This window comes from Amblyraja radiata, chromosome 3 (assembly GCF_010909765.2).
Source record: "Amblyraja radiata isolate CabotCenter1 chromosome 3, sAmbRad1.1.pri, whole genome shotgun sequence".
Classification (NCBI taxonomy): Eukaryota; Metazoa; Chordata; class Chondrichthyes; order Rajiformes; family Rajidae; genus Amblyraja; species Amblyraja radiata.
The window spans coordinates 49,816,837-49,836,896 of NC_045958.1; the positions used below are offsets into that span (position 1 = coordinate 49,816,837).

The window sequence follows — 20,060 nt, forward strand, 5'->3', positions numbered from 1 at the left end:
GTAGGTTTGCCTCTATTACAAAATGGTTTGGAATATTATTGAGAAACTTCACAGGAAGGCAAAGGTAAAAATCGAGCACATCTGAAGAATACTGCCACACTTCCAATTTACATGTATATAGATTATGCATTCATTTTTTTTTTCAAATAGTGTAAGAGCAAAATGTGCCTGACTTTTATTTGAAAACTATTGTTTAACTAAAAGGGAATAGAACATCCTGGGATTAAGGAAGGAAATCTTTTTTTTAATGTAAGGAATAGAACACCTGCTACCATACTGTTATTGTTGTGTCAGCTAAAATAATGACATTGTGAATTAGATGACATTTCATATTTCTCTGTTCAGACATTGATGAATGCCAGAAACCTGGAATCTGTATGAACGGCCGATGCCTCAACACTGAAGGCTCTTTCAGGTGTGAGTGCCCCCCAGGCCTGGCTGTTGGTGTAGATGGGCGGGTTTGTGTCGGTAAGAAATACTTTATAATTCCAGACAGAGACCTGAGGAAGAACAGTTATAACACATCTGGTTGTCATTCTCTATTTATTCTTTCATGGGATGCCGGAATTCATGTTTCAGATATTCTGGGAATTCAAATCGCTTTGGAAATGGGAAATCCTTTAAATTTAGGCATAAACTATTTGAATGCAATCAGAGAGATCTAAATGTTTGAATTAAAAAGCTCCGTCAGTCTGATGTAAGCATAATTGAACCTTTTGGCATGCCGAATAATTTACTTATTTGTAGATTATCATCACAGATAAAGCGAACAAAATGAACTATGATTTTTTTTTATAGTCTGCTTACCTTCATTGCATTTTAGTTATGAATAGAAAACTCAAGACTGGCCATTTAACTTGCATTCTAAATCAATAATGAAAACTGAATTGCATGTTAGTTTTGTTCTGTACTGCTATATAATCATATTAGATTTGCATACCATGTCACAAATTAGTTAGTGCCCAAGATATGATTTAAATGATGTTATAATCTAAATCTTGTAATTCAACATGTGGTATCAAATATTTAAGAACATCTCAGGGGTCTTGCCACCAGATTCTTGGAAACAATGATTTTGTATGACTGATAGAAAAATCAAGGTAGGCAGATGGAATCAAGCACACTGGATTATATTAATTCATACCTTAGGAATAGCACCATAACCAAAATTCCTGAGCTTAGACATTGGACATATCTGTACTCTGCCTGCGAAAGTCCTATCCTTTATCAAACTGAACTAAGCATTTCTGGATGCAGTTATTCTTCGCATTTCCTGAATGTCATTCATGCTCATTTGTTAATTAATCAAAATACACAATACTTTTATAAATACAGGTGCACAACCTTTTATCCGAAATTCCGGAAACCGAAAAGCTCCGAAAATCGGACATTTTCGGTCCTGGAAATAAGGGAGGGTATATTGCCCGGGAGAGTAGGAATCCCTAGACCTAGTACAGTGAGCGTCCACCGAGGGTCGCCCGGAGAGGTTCCGCGGTCACCTCTCCGGGTGACCCTCGGTGGACGCTCACTGAACTAGGTCTAGGGATTCACAAAAATGCTGGAGAAATTCCGCGGGTGCAGCAGCATCTATGGAACGAAGGAAATAGGTAATGCTTCGGGCCGAAACCCTTCCTCAGACTGCCCTATCAGTCCCCCCTATCAGTCTGAGGAAGGGTTTCGGCAAAGGGAGGGGAGAGAAGGGAAAAGAGAGAGGAAGGATCTGCTGGACATGCTGTGTGTGTGTGTGTGTTTGTTTGGCGGAGTCTGAGGGGAGAAGGAGAGGGGAAGGGAGGGAGAGGTCCAGCGGCGGGAACGGATGCCTGGGTCCGGGCGTGAGCTGAGTCCGAGGTTTGTAAACGTTGCTGCAACCCCCGGCCCAGCCCTCCGTGTATTGTTCACCGCGTCTTCCTGGAGAGAGGGGGGAGGGCGGGAACCGGGGCTGTGTGCGTGAAGCACGGCGACTAGAGGGACGGGAGAGCTGCCCCGGGAGCGTGAGGGCACCTCCCCCTTCTCCATTCCCCCTCACACCCCCCTCCCCATTTAACCCTTTCTTCCCCCTCTACCTCTCTACTCTCTCTCGGCCCGCAGCGATCTGCCGGACATGCTGTGTGTGTGTGTGTGTGTGTTTGTTTGGCGGAGTCTGAGGGGAGAAACGCCGGCACTAAGAGCGAGCGAACGCGCGGACAGAACGGACAAAAGCAACGATCATAGGTCGGAATAGGTGACCAAAGATCTTTGTGGGTGACATTTCGGGTCGAGACCCCTCTTCTGACTGACTCGGGAAAGAGGAGCAAGAACTATGGACGGTACTAAGGACAAGTGAATGGAAGATATGCCGATATCTCCCGTTTCCCTTTCTCTTGACTATCAGTCTGAAGAAGGGTCTCGACCCGAAATGTCTACCAACGCCGCTCTATGAACGTTGCTTTCGTCCGTCTGTCCACACTTTCGCTCGCTCTTGGTGCCGGCGCTTCTCCCCTCATGGCAGCTATTGAAAAAGTCGACCCGAAATATCACCTATTTCCTCCTATTATCACGTATTCCTCATCAGAGATGCAGCCTGATCCGCTGATTTACTCCAGCCTTTTGTGTCTGTCTTCGGTTTAATCAGCATCCGCAGTATGTGCCGTTTAAAAAGTACAAGGCATGTGCCGTTTAAAAAGGAAGTGATAAAAAACATTTAAAACATTTAACAACACCTAAACTGTTCCCCCGCAACGCTGCGAGAGGCATAACTGAAGTCGGGTCGGGGTTACTGAAATGACGGAGGTTACGCTCCGGTGCGGACTACGCGTCAGCTCATTGTATTTCGCAGGAGTGGACCATCTTGCGCGCTATAAGATCTTTGCTCCAATTGATTTGATTACTCTAGCGCGGGGCCCCCTTAGGCGCGGGGCCCAATTGGGAGAAATAGGTCCTATCGGCTAAAGGCCGGCCCTGACCGGGTAACTGCCGGGATCGAGGCGCAAACTCGCGACCTTGCGGCCACGAGCCGAGCACTCTACCACTGAGCCACATGTTAAAATCTACGCTAAAAAACGAAAAATCCCGAAATCCGAGAAGTGTCTGGTCCCAAGGCTTTCGGATAAAAGGTTGTGCACCTGTAGTGTGTAAAATGTACATAAAATTACATCTCAAATTCTCGGGAGGAGCAAATTACAGAAAGAATCCACAGGCAGACATTATTGTGGTGTACCCATCGGACAGCAGTTTTATGCTTTCTCATTATGTCTGCTTGAATGAACAACGACGGCAATGACGGAGATGCCCCCTTTAAGGTATGATGGGTGCATGTCCGTGTGCGCTTAGTCTCCAACATCAAGACTGGTATAATGAACTAGGACTCTGCAGGGTAGGTGCCAATAGCTTATGCCTATTCTCTTCCATAGATATGCCACTTTTTAAGGTTCTGACCTACTTTCCTTTAGACTTGGTAGCAATGATGCAGATGCTTCAATTCTGTGGGGAGGTGTTGTTCTGAACCACATGTTATGGGCATCAACATGGGCAGGCGAGGGAGGTGAATTATCCCAGTTTTGTTTTGAGGTAAATTTCACCAAAGGTACATTTCACCAATTTATCCATTTTTTGCAGGGTCTCTTTTTGCCTTAAGAGCAAAACATATCCATGAGTTTACTGAGCCAAATATGGGTGAAATGCAAATTCTCCCTTTTTGGGAAATAATTTGGCTTCTCTAATTTCCCACAATGCCACGTAAAACTCCCCTTTGATATTACATTTTTTATAGTCTGCTGTGTGAGATAGAGCACTAAAGTTAACTAGTGCAAGGAACTTCTCTCTCCACTCCTAGCTCAAGATGGCGCCTGCCTACGGCGACTTTTGCGGAGCACCAGAACAGAAAAGGTTCACCTACAACTTCTATCAACTCAACTGGATCAGGGAAACGGCAGTAATCGGTGCCGTTTCGGACAAGCTGCTTGGGCACCTGAAGGCGCTGGCAATTTTGCGATCTCCCGCAGCTGCGGGAGCCCCGGACTTTAAACTTTCCCACGCTGGCTGTGAAACTCCCGACCAGACGGAGGAACACAGGTACGGTACCTCTCCCTACTATCCTACTGGCCAATGTACAGTCCCTTGAAAACAAAGTGGAGGACTTAAGGGCAAGGATGCTTTATCAAAGGGAGCTGAGGGAATGCTCAGTGTTCTGTTTCACAGAGACATGGCTCACCCCCAGCTCCCCAGACTCAGCGGTCCAGCCTGAATGGTTCTTCATCCACCGTATGGATCTTACACTGGTATCTGGGAAAGGGAGAGAAGGGGGCGTCTGCCTCATGGTCAACTCTGCGTGGTGCTCAGACGTGGCAGTCCTGTCCAACTCCTGCTCCACACCTCGAACATCTGGTGGTGAAGTGCCGTCCCTTCTACCTCCCAAGGGAATTCACCTCCATCATCCTGACCGCGGTCTACATCCCACCCCAGGCAGACGTCCGTCTGGCACTGGAGGAGCTGCACGCCGTCGTCAACAAACAGCAGACGTCTTACCCCAAGGCATTTACCACCATTGCTGGGGACTTCAATAAGGCGAACCTCAAGAAATCACTCCCGAACTTCCACCAACATGTCTCCTGCTGCACCAGAGGACCTAAAACCCTCGACCACTGCTACACCACCATCAAGAATGCCTATCGCTCTATCCCTCGCCCTCACTTCGGTAAATCCAACCATATCGCAGTGCTGCTTCTTCCTGCCTACAGCAATTGAAGAGCGCACCCCCAGAGGTGAGGACAGTACAGGGCTGGTCGGGGGGGGCAGAGGAACAACTACAGGACTGGATGGAGTTTGTAGACTGTTCAATGTTCAAGGACTCGGCAATGGACTTGAACGAATACGCCATAGTCGTTACAGACTTCATTAAGAAATGTGTGGAGGACTGCATCCCTACAAAACCTTCCGAGTGTTTCCCAATCAGAAGACCAGACATCGGGCATTCATGTCTGATGATACAGTGGTCTACAAGAAGTCCAGATACGACCTTGGTAAGGCCATCAAAAAGGCCAAAAGGGACTTCTGCTCCAAACTGGAGGATGAGACAGATGTTCGGCAGCTGTGGCAGGGCCTGAATGCAATCATCTCCTTCAAGGAGAAACCAGGAGGCAGCTCTAATGTTGGCGAAACATCACTCCCTGATGAGCCCTAGGGAGAATACTGATGTGCCTTCCCGAGCCCCCATTCGCTGTGATGGTATTTCAGTCACAGTACCAGAGGCCGACGTCAGGAAATCCTTCAGAGGGGTAAACCCTCGAAAAGTGCCTTGAACACTGATGGTATACCCGGTCGTTTTCTAAAAACATGTGCGGACCAACTGGCTGGAGTTTTTACGGCCATTTTCAACCTCTCACTTCTGAGGTCTGAGGTCCCCACCTGCTTTGAAAGGGCATCAATTATACCAGTGCCCAAGAGGAGCATGGTGACGTGCCTCAATGACTATCGGCCAGTGGCACTAACGCCTGTGGTGATGAAGTGCTTTGAGAGGTTGATCATGGCGCAAATCGACTCCTACCTCGACAAAAACCTGGACCCACTACAGTTCGCTTACAGCCACAACAGATCAACGGTGGATGCGATCTCGCTGGCCCTCCACTCCGCTCTGGACCACTTGGACAACAAAAACTCATATGTCAGGCTGTTATTCATTGATTACAGCTCGGCATTTAACACAATCATCCCCTCCAAGCTTGTTACCAAACTCGCAGAACTGGGTGTCTGCGCATCCCTCTGCAATTCAATCCTCGACTTCCTCATTCACAGACCACAGTCTGTTCGTATTGGTGGAAATGTGTCAGCCTCGATAACAATCAGCACGGGAGCACCTCAAGGCTGTGTGCTCAGCCCCCTGCTGTACTCACTCTATACTCATGACTGCGTAGCCGGTCATAGTGCGAACTCCATCAAGTTCGCTGATGACGTCACTGTTGTGGGACGTATCACTGATGGGGATGAGTCGAGTATAGAAGAGAGATCGAGCGACTGTCCATATGGTGCCAGCACAATAAACTGGCCCTCAACACCAGCAAAACCAAGAAACTGATTGTGGACTTTGGAAGGAGTAGGATGGGGACCCACAGTCCCGTTTATATCAACGGGTCGATGGTTGAAAGGGTCAAGAGCTTCAAATTCCTGGACATGCACATCTCTGAAGATCTTTCCTGGTCCGAGAACACTGATGCTATTATTAAGAAAGCACATCAGCGCCTCTACTTCCTGAGAAGATTATGGAGAGTCGGTTTGTCAAGGAGGACTCTCTCTAACTTCTACAGGTGCACAGTAGAGAACATGCTGACCGGTTGCATCGTGGCTTGGTTCGGCAACTTGAGCGCCCTGGAGAGGAAAAGACTACAAAAAGTAGTAAACACTGCCCAGTCCATCATCGGCTCTGATCTCCCTTCCATTGAGGGGATCTATCGCAGTCACTGCCTCAAAGGCTGGCAACATCATCAAGGACCCACATCATCCTGGCCACAAACTCAAATCCCCGCTACCTTCAGGTAGCAGGTACAGGAGCCTGAAGACTGCAACGACCAGGTTCAGGAATAGCTACTTCCCCACAGCCATCAAGTTATTAAACTTGTCTCAGACAAAACTTTGATTATTAATAACCCATTATCTGTTATTTGCACTTTATCAGTTTAATTATTCATGTGTGTATATATTCATACAATGGTATATGGACACACTGATCTGTTCTGTAGTCATGCCTACTATGTTCAGTTGTGCTGAAGCAAAGCAAGAATTTCATTGTCCTATCAGGGACACATGACAATAAACTCACTTGAATCTTGAACTTCTGGCTTGACAATGTGAGGCCAGAAAACAAGCACAGCGTATGAAGTGCGAGGAGTTACTGGAATTGTAACGCTTAATGGGTTGTAGCAATATTTGGAGGATGTCTTAATTTTCCCCAACGTGTTTTTTGGAACTGTAAAAGTTGAACCAGATGTCTAATGGCTGCAAAAGGTCAGACTCCCATGGGAGACTTCAGTATCTGTCATATGTGGTTTAACATTCTCCTGTTTTACTCTTTGGGAATTTGTTAAAGGCTTGTTTTGACTCGTTCTGTTTAACCTGTAATGTTTTACACAAACTATAAAAATAAATCCATTAATATTCACAGCTTGTTTTCAGTATATTTTTTTAAATGCCAGCGAGATCTAGGCTTCTCTGCATGTATTTCCATCAGTATGAACGTTTTCCACTGTTCCTCAAAGATATCGTGATCTCAATCTTTTCTAAAAAAAAATAAGAATAAAATAGAACCAAGTGCCAACTCTGTTTAAGTGATCAATAGTTATGGAACGGTTGAAGTCTGGAGTTATAATAATACTGTAAGCTCAGCAATGTTTTCACTATCAGTTCAGAGGGAGAACAGTGAATTATAGCTCGGGAAAGTATTTGTGTTTCCGATACATTGTTTGCACAAGTGCTGTGTGTTTGAAGCTTCTCATTTGTCCTTTTGACACTACTTGGATGCTCCCTGTCTCCAGCGCCATAGTTATGTCTTGACAACTAGTGCATTGAACAGGGCTTTGATAAACATTTTTAACTTCAAAAGGAGAGGTTTCTAACTTGAGTTCCAGACATAATGAGGAGCATCCAAGGTCTTTGAATGCCTCTTTATAGTGTTTTTTTAATCGTTTTAGATACCCACATGCGCAGCACATGTTATGGAGGAATTAAGAAAGGACTGTGTATCCGCCCATTCTCTGGAGCAGTGACAAAATCAGAATGCTGCTGTGCAAGTCTGGATAATGGATTTGGAGAGCCATGTCAGCCCTGCCCAGCGAAAAACTCAGGTATCTTTTCATTTTGGCAGGATACCAAAAAAACAGGGATTTAAATAAAGGTGGAAATATTGCACCAGTGCCTAATTCCACTATCTATGAATATACTCAGAAAGCGTTTCAGTGGTCACAGTATATTAAACATTGGGTTCCAGGCATGATAGCACCAAGTGCTGCTAACCTTACACCATTAGCTCAACTCAGTGATGCACATAGAAACCTTGAATGCTAATCCAAGTTGGAAGGACTGCCTTAGTCCACACAAATATTTATTGCACTCTCTTTGTGTTGAGTATGAATAAACACACTATGCAAATCAATGTATATTTAAAACCTCCATTTAGTTTTAGTTTGTTCTGAATCTTGAAGCAATCTGGAAATCAGAAAATAATGACTTTATGGAAAGAAATGTAAATTTTGTTCTCAGTTATATTAATAAATAACTTTTAAACGTTTTTACTAGATTAACCAGAGGTGATAATATAACATTGAAGTGTGGATTGTAATTTATTTTTCCATTGAATGGCTCCTGAAATCTTTGCAGATTATTCACCAATGCTCATGGCCCAATCTCTTGTCACCAAGGCATGTCTATAAATATTCACCCTAAATATACCGTGTTTTTTTTTTTTCCTTCATCTTCATTAATTAATAAAGCTTGTTCAGAGTTATTTTAGGAAATAGCTATATTAGTCCTGCGTTTAAGAGTGCACCTTTTCCTGACGGATCCATTAAAACATACCGTGCAAGGGGAATGCTACAGGCTGGTTTATTACTTGATTAACTTAATCAAGGCATCCCCTACTAATTCTTGATAAACTGCCCACATAGAGTTCCTTTCACAGCCAGAAGTGGCCCTGAGCCTGTTCAACTAAAGAGCTTCTGTAAAGATTATGGCAATGCTGCAAACCTACTGACCATTCCTGGATAATGAACAGGTTCTGTTTTTACAGAAGTCCATGACTCGGTTTGTCTATGTCGGAAAGTGCACAAAGATCACGATAAGATAACGATATGATAACCAAATGCCAACATTGTCATAATGACAGGCATCAATAGTGCGTAAGAGTAATAAGGAACAACAGTTACTAAAAGTGGAGAGAGACAAGAAACTAATTCTGCCATTCATAGCAATAAGCAAATGTATATACGTCTGATTTTTTTAATTTAAAAATATTATGGGAGTTTGTTTATATGCCGGGGTGTCATGTCAGGTGTCATAACCCGAATAAGGCCGAGATAGTCACTGGTGCAGTTTTATTATGTACTCTAGCTCCATGTAAGGTTACAGTGCTCGTGTTAGGTTAAAGACAGAATGAAGGTTGTCAATAATGTTACATAGTTCTGTAAATTCTTAGAAAAGACTTCTAAGGTAAGTCCCGATTCAGGACTTACCTTGTCTGCACATCTGGCCGCCCGCAGCGGCGACTGCGGAGGGTTGTGGTCCCGACCGCGGGGGGAAATGGAGGATGAATGCTGTGGTGGATGTTTGTGTTAAATTTTTACTGTGTATTGTGTGTCTTTTTTTATTGTACCGCTGCTGGCAAATTCATTTCACTGCACTTTATGTGCACGTGACGAATAAATCTGACTTGACTTGTGACATAACAAATATTCCCAATAATATCAATGCTTTTCATAGGCTCTTTGAAATTTAAAAAAATCCCTGATTTATGGTTATTTCCACATTTTCATTTAGCATAAATATAACTGTTTGTCCATATTGCAGCTCCATCATTGTTACTCATGCATCTGGGTCTGTTTATTGATTATTGTTTACTGTGGTTCTTTCTGTGTATTATCCATTTATTGCATATTTAAAAGACAATGACACATAATGGTTACTGAGTCATTCAGCTTGTAAACAGGCCATCGGTCACAATTTGCGTGACCTGCATGGGTTTTCTCCAAGATCTTTGGTTTCCTCCCACACTCCAAAGACGTACCGGTTTGCAAGTTAATTGGCTTGGTATAAATGTAAATTACCCCTAGTGTGTATAGTATGTGGGGATTGCTGGTTGGTGCGGACTCAGAGGACCGAAGGCCTGTTTCCGCGCTGTATCTCTAAACTAAACTAAATTAAAAAAACTAAAAGGACATGGGAGACATAAGCTGACATAACCCAAGACCAAATTATCACCAAGAAGAGGACACTGAAACTAGCTCTCAGAGATGAGCAGTTACCCTCAGAGTGAACATGGCCAGTTTCTAGATTGGGTAATATCTGGGACATCATCCCTGTGATCAAGTCAAGTCAAGTTTATTCGTCACATACACATACGAGATGTGCAGTGAAATGAAAAGTGGCAATGCTCGCGGACTTTGTGCAAAAATACAAACAAACAAACAACCAAACAAACTACAAACAGAATGGAACAGAATCACATATTATTTTACATATTAAATATTGTGGGCGGAAGGAAAAAGGGAAAAAAACAGCAATTTAAAAAAAAGCAGTAGAGTGGTACAGTAAAGTTAGTCCCTGGTGAGATAGGAGTTTACAGTCCTAATGGCCTCTGGGAAGAATCTCCTTCTCAACCTCTCCGTTCTCACAGAATGGCAACGGAGGCGTTTGCCTGACCGTAGCAGCTGGAACAGTCCGTTGCAAGGGTGGAAGGGGTCTCCCATGATTTTATTGGCTCTGGAGTTGCACCTCCTGATGTATAGTTTCTGCAGGAGGGCGAGTGGTAGTTGCTAAACTGTACAAAGTTGTGGAAATTTTTAAGTTAAGTAGTGAGTAGTAATAAAGTATATTTGAGCTGTGTAAGTGCTCCTTTGTCCAACATTTTAGTTAACCAGGTAAGTGGGGTCACCATGTACATTTGGTTTAGTTTACAGTAGCATTTTATGCTTGTGTTTCGCAGTTATTATCAGCGTGGCCATCTTTGAAAAACCTTTTGTCTCTCAAATATTGCTATCAAGTGAGGGGAGTTGTCAATTTGTGTAGTAGTTGTTTAAATCAAGGATTATTAACCAAATCCTTGTTTGTTTTTTATAGCTGAATTCCAAGCCCTGTGCAGCAGCGGAATTGGTATCACTGCAGATGGAAGAGGTACATTAGGAAACATTCGTGTATCAAATTGGAATCAATTCCTGTTCTCTTTTATCTCCATCTTTGTAATTCTCCATCCTGTTTTCTTTTCAATTGTTGTTTCTGAATTTGGACACCTCATGTTGTCATGTTCATCCCAAAGAGAAGTTGTCTATCTTTTTAGTCAACATAAGAAATATTCCCTTTCCCTGATATTCATTATTGGTCAGTGGAACTTCTATCCCGTTGCTAAAGCTGAGGTTTCCAAATGGAACCATAATTGTTTAATTATGTAACAGCTAAAAGTTGATGCTTCATTAAATGGGCTGATTTGGAAGCCTAAATCAATCCTCAAGGTACAAGAATCCAACCCAGCCGTGTTGCTGGACCCCATGTGGATTCCTGCACCTTAGATCTTGCACAGATAGAGTCATAGAGCTGCACAGAAGGAAACAGCCCACCTAATCCATGCTGACCAAGTTGGCATTTTGGGCTAGTTCTAGTTGTCTGTCCGTAACCCTCTAAACTCTTCCTGTGCATATATCGATCCAAATGTCTTTTACAAGGAGTAATTGTATGCCGTTCCATAGCTTCCTCTGGCAGCTCTTTCCAGATACATACTATCCTCTGAGTGAAAAAAGCTGCTCCTGAGGGCCCTCTTAAACCTTCCCCTCTCATCTTAAGTCTATGACCTTCAGTTTCTGAATCCTCTACCTTGGCGGGAAAAACTGTAAGTGTTCACCTTATCCATGTACCTCATGATCTTGTACACTTCAATAAGTTCACCCTAAATAAATTGAATTTCCCGCACCCACCACCCCCACAAACAACCTGCCCCGCCCTGTGACAAATGATTATAGACAGCCTCAGTGTCCTGGCACACAAACCCCTCCCTCAGAATCTCATTCCTGCCTGAGTCTTATCTGTTATGCTTCAAGCAATTTGCATGAACAAAGATTGCGAAAAAATACTTTATTTTGTATTAGATTTGTTCAGTCATACTAGACACTGGACGATGTGTACTGTTTGGTGCACATTTTACGGGGGCACCTGTTTACAAGTGGATCTGTAGAGTATTTAACAATAGTGCAGTTAAGTGAGACAAGCATTATTTCTTATCATGTGTTTGTAAATTCTACAAATTGTGAATTAGTACCCTATTTCAAAATACTAAGGTCTTCACAAAATTAGTGGCAATGCAAACATGTGCTCTGTTACTACCATACAGATCTAAAGGCCCGAGGCTCCATCTTCAGGTCATGCAGCATTAGCAAATTTGAACTGAAACTGAATGCAGGCTCTATAATTAGGTTCAGTGACTGTGGAACATTCTGTGCATTTTACCACTTCCTACCATGTGGGTCCAGTGGTGGCCAATAATTCAATCAACTTACCATTTAATTGAACATTGTGCTTGTACAGTAACATGCTGAGCTACTAGGCTGCACACAGTGAAAATATTGATGCAGAGGTTTTGTGATAACTGTGTTGCATGCTGACAGCATCAAAGTGCCTGCCGTCGAAAGCTGTGGTCCCATTGACTTTGGGATATTAATATCACTCCAATTTATACTGTGGGCTGGCCAGCATGAAAGGTTATGGAAGTTGTGGTTCTTAAAATATTTGTCAACTCGTTTGCCTTTCATTGTAAGAGCTTTACTACTCAAAATAAACTTTAAAGCTGATTTTCACAAATGCAGTGTTGCCTCAAATTTCATGGGAATTCAGTGGCACTAGATGTCGTGTACAACAGTACATCAAGGCCAAATTATCAGCTTTGGCTTTCCACAGAAGCTGCCTGACTTGTTGAATGTTTCAGTGTTCCTCTGTTTTCATTTTAGATTTCCAATAGCTGTAGTGTTTTTTTAAACTTTCATTGGGGGACAATCATTGTAGTAGGCATGTGCATGTAGAATAATTAATACGATTCATATCAGTAAATTGTAGAAATAATGAACAGGAAATTTAAGTTCCTGGACTTTTGATTCTCTAAATGCACAGCCTGCATTAAGGGTTTTCACAGGAACACCAGATATTCAAATTAATCTTGTGGTTCATGTTTAGAAACCCATATCACCTTATCATAATTAAAATTCTCTGAAAACATTTAAACAAAAATCTATTACCTTAGTAAGGAACATTTATTTGTGCTTTTTTGTTTGGTGAATAGACATTAATGAATGTGCTCTGGACCCGGATATCTGCCCCAATGGAATATGTGAAAATCTTCGGGCCAGCTACCGCTGTATCTGTAACATTGGTTATGAGTCAGACATTAGTGGAAAGAATTGTGTGGGTAAGTATGACAATGGATGTTTATTTTTGAGTGATATAGCAAATTTCACATTTTCACTTTGCTTTCTGCTTCCTTTAAAAAAAAAACTGATCTCTCAAAGCAGTGTTTGAGCACCAAAACCAAACGAATGACATTTACTGAAGACTAAGGAATATATTTATTCCAATTGTAACTTAGTTCCTTTGTTCACATTTTTTTTTATAGGTTAGTGAAGATGAAAATGAACCAGAACTCGCCTTACAAATCTGATAAATTTGATGAGCTGATTACATGTTGAAGTTTAAAAAAAAATCATATTCACACCTCCTTCACCAACCAGTCATCTTACTGTATTATTAGCTTGCTTCTCCTGTTAAACTCTCAGTAACCACACTGTCACTTTCTAGAATAGGGAACTCACTGAATGCTGGCTGCCAGTGATGCCAAAATACCAAATGAAATGGTGTGAGTTTTTTTGAGTGTATTTAAAATTTGATAACACTGAAAAAGATTTTTATCCAAGTCTTAAAATGAATATGCTATCAGAGCATCTTAGACCAGACATAAATTGGTACATGTTCAGCTGAGCTACCAGCAGGGCTGTTGTACCATAGTTGAATGCTGGGTGGTCCTTATGAATTGTGTATTCCCAGAGTTGTCTTTGAGCTGCTGGAAGTTTATTCTTTTAGCTTAGAAGATGCTAGGATAGGGTGACCACAAGTTCTGATAGACAAAAGGAATAACACAGTCATTAAATATTATTTACAGACTTAAATTCAGAAAACTTCACATCTTGTTTTTGAGAAGAAAGGTCACCTTTAGTAATCTAACTGGAGTTATTTTTGATAGCACATTTCTATGTAATGAGGTAAGGGAAGCATTACTGAAAGACTTTTCTTCCCCTGTGCATGTTCAACTCAAAGGAATTCTACATCTGTTTACCATGGAGTCTTGTGAGCCAAAGATCATTTGTGCTTTTGGCAACAAAAAAAAATCATTTCCACTCACATTTGTAAGAAATTTTGTTTCTTCAAATGTTTCTCAAACTTTGCGTTTCTTTTTGTATTTGTTTAATGCACTGCACAGTGAGGCAGCTGCCAATGTGAAAATAGCCAGCATGCTGTAATGTCTACTACATGATTACAAGGGTACAGGGGATTTTGTTGACTTTTTAATCAGAGACTTGCAAGTTTCCTCTCGGTTTAACCCTTTCACAGGCATATCCCATGACTTAAGTCACTGAAAGAATTCCAATATTTTGTGAGATGTGTTATACCAGTCTTCTTCCAAATCCAGTGACTTTGGCTATGAATGATAAAGAGCTGTCGTTTTCTGCAAATAAATAGTAAAATATAGGCAGAAATTATTATTTTTTTAAACAGCAATCTGATTCTTCTGTTTGAAGATCACACTGATATTATTCATTTTTTTAATCATCATGCCCATAAAAAGCTTGTTTTTTGTATTCTTTAGTGCTGATGTTGCTGTTATTACTTTGCTGCCTATGTTTCTCCTTGTGGAAACTGGTGATACAATTGTTTATTTGACTGCTAGATGGCAATTCCTTGAAAGTGCTTGGAGCAATGTATTTTATTAAGGATGCTTTCTCTATGCAAACTGCTGTTCTCCTTTCTGATTATTCAATTTAAACATTCCAATGAAGTAGAATAATCCATCTCAATGGCAGTTCAGACTGGCAGTGACTCATACTCTCTCAAATCAATGTCCAGGGATTTTTGGTTCAGTAAAAAGGTCATTAGTCACATTCTACTGGAAAATTAATGACATTCCTTTCTTGACATTTTTTTCTTGATTGAAGTTTATCTGTGGTATGTAGTGGGAGTGTTATTTTTGTATTCAGTGTAACATTGATGCCATGGTTATTGAAACTACCAAAGGGGATGTTCTGTGAGTCATTTTATACCATGTACATGACATGACAGTCATTTTATATCATGTACTTCTGTGAGTCATTTTATATCATGGCTTTCATAATATTCTTGGAAACAAGTTATCTGTTTCATATTGTACATGGTGTCATATAACTTGGCAATCATGATAGTACAATTAGTGGAATAATTGGCTTTGGCATCTGAGCATTATACCCTGTAAAGGATTAAATCTTCTATTAACTTTATTTCTCTTTAGAATATATTACTCAAGCTTCAAATTGTAGTATGATTATAGCACATCACAGTGAGCAGCAAGCAATTATGTATGGTTCTCAGTGTACCCGCTATTGTTAAATAATACATAAACTACTGACCGATGCAGAAATTTGGTGTGATTAAAAAAAGTAATGCTACTAATAGTAGCCAAGCCAAATAGGAGAGTAAATAACCTTTATTTGCATTTGTGAGTAATAATTCTGTTATGAAATTCTCTAATTCTTATGTGAATACTTCCTTTTCACTCTGATGTTATTTTTTAAATTGCTCTTGTCTTCTAGACGTTGACGAATGCGCAGATAACAGGCTCCTGTGTGATAATGGGCTTTGCCGGAACACACCTGGTGGCTACACCTGCAGTTGCCCAAAAGGTTACCTCTTCAAACCAGACTCCGAAACATGTGAAGGTGAATGCGCCCAGTCAAACAAACAAATGTAATATTTATAGTCATTCAGCATGACAAAGTATCAAGCATATTCTTTACATGGAATATCTGCACAAATTACAAAGATGCTTCTTGTATTGCAGTATCAGCAGGCATTTCAAAATATCAAATGAAGTATTTGAAAACTCGAATTCCATGTTTTTGGTTAATTTTCTTTCCAAACAAGATTTTGTTTTGGGCACTTCAAATACTACAGGCAGAAACAATGCTAACAGGCAACAGACCGATCTTAATATGTGTTCTCATTCCTCTACTAGACTTTTGTTGATTGTGTCTTTTCCACTGGTCATACAAATGACAAAAGGGAATAAAAAGCAGCAGAAATTGACCATAACTACTCTTAATTATAGGCAGTGAGGAAAGTCACGCCAGTCAGCAATCAAGCCTGACAGATAGATTTGATGGTTTCTCAGTGACGTCACTATCAGTGTTGCATTAGTACTTTTGCAGTTTAGTCATGTAATTGTCAATTTGTTTGCAAACATAATATTTGAGATGATAAATGTAATTTTTCATTCATTGTCAAACTGTTCTCCATTCTCACAGAGAAGCCAGTCATTAAACATTAAAATGTCCCTCTCAAGTTTTTAACTGCAGTAAAACTGTACAGTGAGGACACACTCATTAATGGCTTGTTGTTTAACTGCAACACCTGGTTTTCAGCGTTGCCCTTTCAGACCATAATGGGTTCATATTCCATCCTTGCTATAGGGTGAATTAGCTGCTTTCAGCCAGTCTAAGCTCCTCAGTTTCAATAGGTGGATGCACATTCAGTCAGCATATTGCTTTCAGATTCCGATTGAACATTGTTTCAAGAAATTGCACCTGGTATTCTGCAAAGGATGCATTCAAAATTAGAAATTTCTGGGGAGCATTGGAGGTCGGGAGGGAAGATTTGATAAAAAAATTATAAAATTATGAGAGGCATAGATTGGATAAATAATCAGTCTTTTTCCCAGGATGGAAATGTCTAATACTAGCGCGCATAACTTTAGGGAGAGAGGGGGGACATTTTTTTTAAAGTGAGAGACAAATTTTTACATAGTGATAGGTACCTGGAACATGCTGCCTGAGGAAATGGTAGAAGTAAATACGAGAGCGACATTTGAGAACCGTTTAATCAGGCACACATATGTGCAGGGAAGGGGGTGGGGGAAGATATGGATCATCTGCAGGCATTAATTTGGCATCTTGGTTGGCACAGACATCATGGGCTGAAGGACCTGTTCCTGTGCTATATCTCACAATCTCTCATTTCATTTAGCCTGCCAAGATTCTGAGCTAATTTTAATACATAAAAATGGGCATTAGAGTGAAAGGTAGTGGACAATATGGCCCCACATCAGGAGACAACCCTGTTCATGCAATCTTCCTTCACATACATCAGCAATAGTGTGAGCCAAGTATATATATATTTTTCTATCTTTCTCCATATAAATGGATCCTAAGTACCTGGCTGGCATTCCTGGCTCCTGCTGCCGCTGCCGCCGCCACAGGGTTGGCAAGTGAGGCATGGTTAAATGCTTGCTGAAAGTTGTTTTGGAGAGTGACGCTTCATGTTAAACTACAGCTCAAAAGTTAATCAACTTCTGGAGAAGCGGATGTTATAGACTGGACCTACACTCAAAATACTGAATAGAATATTGTTGTAACTGACAGATGCTGTTTGTTTTCTTAAGAATTTTCTCAATCTCCTCAAAACCTTGTTTCCCATGTGGTTGACTCACTGGAGCTGAATCAGGATGCTGTGGTTTACAGCATTTTAGCCCGGACAGTAAAAATTCTCCCAAATGGCATAACAGGACTGATGTAAAACAGGTTTCCCTTAATGTCTATTTCCAGGTTATCCAGCATTTTGTAAGTGGTAAACCAAAAGGTACTTTCCTTTGTTTCTCTAATGTAACCCACACTTGTAACAAGAGGGCTTATGCAAACACTAAAACCACAAAGTGAATTCCTAATTTGAAACAGATATATATAGTCATAAGACATGCCTGCCTGAGGAAACTTAGAAACCTCAATCTTGCTGTGGTTCTGAGATTTGGTACACTTGAATGGTAAATGATGTTTACGTTTGTTTTTGAGGATTCCAACAGGAACTAAAGCCATTTGTAATTTTCTTAGTTATCTTAATCCTTTGATAAAAGTCCCAGAGCATGCTGAGACAGTAGTGCTAATAACCTCTCAAAATCTCTCTTTGGTTATGCTTTTTGTTTGAATCGCCTTTGTTCCACAATCTCAAAACTGCAAGACTGTCTCGGTTTTCCATTCTTTTCAAGGTGGAAATTCTCTTGATTATGCCATGTCATTACACATTTTCTCCAGCTGCAACTTCTCTCGGAAATGTTGACTGGTGAATATGAGAAGCTAGACACTGAAACTCATTTACCTACACTTGAAGTTTAATCAATGAACCTATTTGTCCTATATTCCCAGTGTGTGGACAATTAGGGCAATTAAAAAATTGTCACATTTATGCTCATTGGACAGGTTTTCAGCATAACTAAAAAACCCCAGTAATTATTGACTTGCAAATTTCATGTTTTTTCAAACTTATTCCCTCTGGAATGAGATCAGATTTATGGCTTACAAGGATAGACAGTCTAACATCTGTCAGAATTGATGATAATCATAATTATTGCTTACACAGTTTTCAGATGAATTTAGCTAAGACACAACATAAAATGCGAAGTAGATCATGAACTACCACAGTGTTTAAGGGCTCGGATCTCATGTCAGAAAGTATAGAGTGAGACCTCCTCTAGTTACAATGATAGACCATTTGTTTTCACTTAAAGCACAATCCCATTTGAAAATTAACTAGCTTAGATAGAGTTGAGCTTTGCTTTACAATAAATTTCCCTTTATTGTTTGTAGAAGTAATTCTGAGAGCTATTTTTAATTAACATTTATCTTTTTTTTTTGTGTGTTGCCTACCTGATGCTGTCAATTGGTAACCTTATTTAAAATGGCTATTCTATTTCCCCAGATGTGAATGAATGTGAGAACAGTCCTTGTGTTAACGGAGAATGCAGGAATACGGCAGGTTCATTCTCCTGTGAGTGCTCCACTGGTAGCAAACTGGATCCAAGCAGAACTGTCTGCATTGGTAAGGCAGAAAATTTCACTTTTTGTTCAATAACAAAACTTGTAGGATTCTAGACCTGATAAAACAAATATTTCATTCAAGCCCTTTCTACAACAGCGTGGTGCTGCTTTCCTTCTCAAATAATTTAATTGAAATGTCTCATGATGGAAATAATTAAACTACTCTTGTCTAGCACTGATGTATACAGTATTTAAAGATTACACCACCATCAGACCGTTATTCTTCCATGGCTACAATTGACAAATTTCAATATTTCCTGAATCTCATATTCTTTGATATATCAGATCTTCAAATTAATTTAAATGATCTGTCCTGGGGGAATTGGTTTGGACCCTTATTTTATGATGTTAATTGAAATTAAACAAATTAATCAGATTTATGTTTTAGAAATCAATTAATGATTCTGGTCATATCCAACAAAGGAGAAATTGTTCACCGGTTATGATTATCCATCATTCCAATGCCCTGTGTAGATTTATTTTCTTGAATACGTCCTCGGTTGGTCACATTGAGAACCTAAAACAGAATAGTACCACAAAGGAACAAGTCCTTTGTCCCACAATGTATGCGCTGAACTATGGTCCTTCGCTCCATAGATGCTGCCTCGCCCGCTGAGTTTCTCCAGCTTTTTTTGTCTACCTACAATAGCAAATTAAATTCCTTTGCCTGCATATCTTTCCATTCCTTGTATATCCATTTGCCTCTTAAACCCCACACAATTTTCTCTGCTTCCACCACAACCTCTGGCAATCTTTTTGAGATAGTCTTTGGAATAATTGACTCCACATAGATGAGAGTCGTTTCACATAGGCACAACTCTGAAACTCATTAGAGGGGTGGTCTTTCTTATTTTTTTACTTCTGCACAGAAAGCCAAAGATGTCATTATATGAATGTCTGGAATACATTTAAGGCTGACTCGGATTGTATTGCCAGATCACAATGGATCTTTTAGAAGCTCCAGGTACTGTTTTAATTATAGTCGAGCAATTCTCAGCACAATGATGCAGTGTATTAAAATACCAATCCACTAAAATTAAATTATAAAATCTTTGATAACTACTTCATGGGACAGAATCACCAAAGATTAGGAATAGGATAACCTAACTTCATAAAAGCGGATAAAGCTGCCAAAGGCTTATAGACATCTGAGAAGGGTAATTAAGCTGAAACATTAACTTTGTTTCTCTCCCCATGGAATGCTGCCTGACCTGCTGGATATTTCCATCACAT

The 20,060-nt window shown here is 40.7% G+C and overlaps 1 protein-coding gene across 1 annotated transcript in view; it reads left to right on the top strand.

Moving 5' to 3' along the window:
- The window catches only part of fbn2 (fibrillin 2), a 304,739-nt gene that overhangs the window by 165,905 nt on the left and 118,774 nt on the right, over positions 1 to 20,060 (top strand). Inside the window, exons 15-20 of the mRNA XM_033017776.1 lie at positions 346 to 468; positions 7,659 to 7,811; positions 10,798 to 10,851; positions 13,001 to 13,126; positions 15,555 to 15,680; positions 18,709 to 18,828. Of these exons, the coding sequence (XP_032873667.1) occupies positions 346 to 468; positions 7,659 to 7,811; positions 10,798 to 10,851; positions 13,001 to 13,126; positions 15,555 to 15,680; positions 18,709 to 18,828 (702 nt within the window). The remainder of the gene's footprint in view (positions 1 to 345; positions 469 to 7,658; positions 7,812 to 10,797; positions 10,852 to 13,000; positions 13,127 to 15,554; positions 15,681 to 18,708; positions 18,829 to 20,060) is intronic.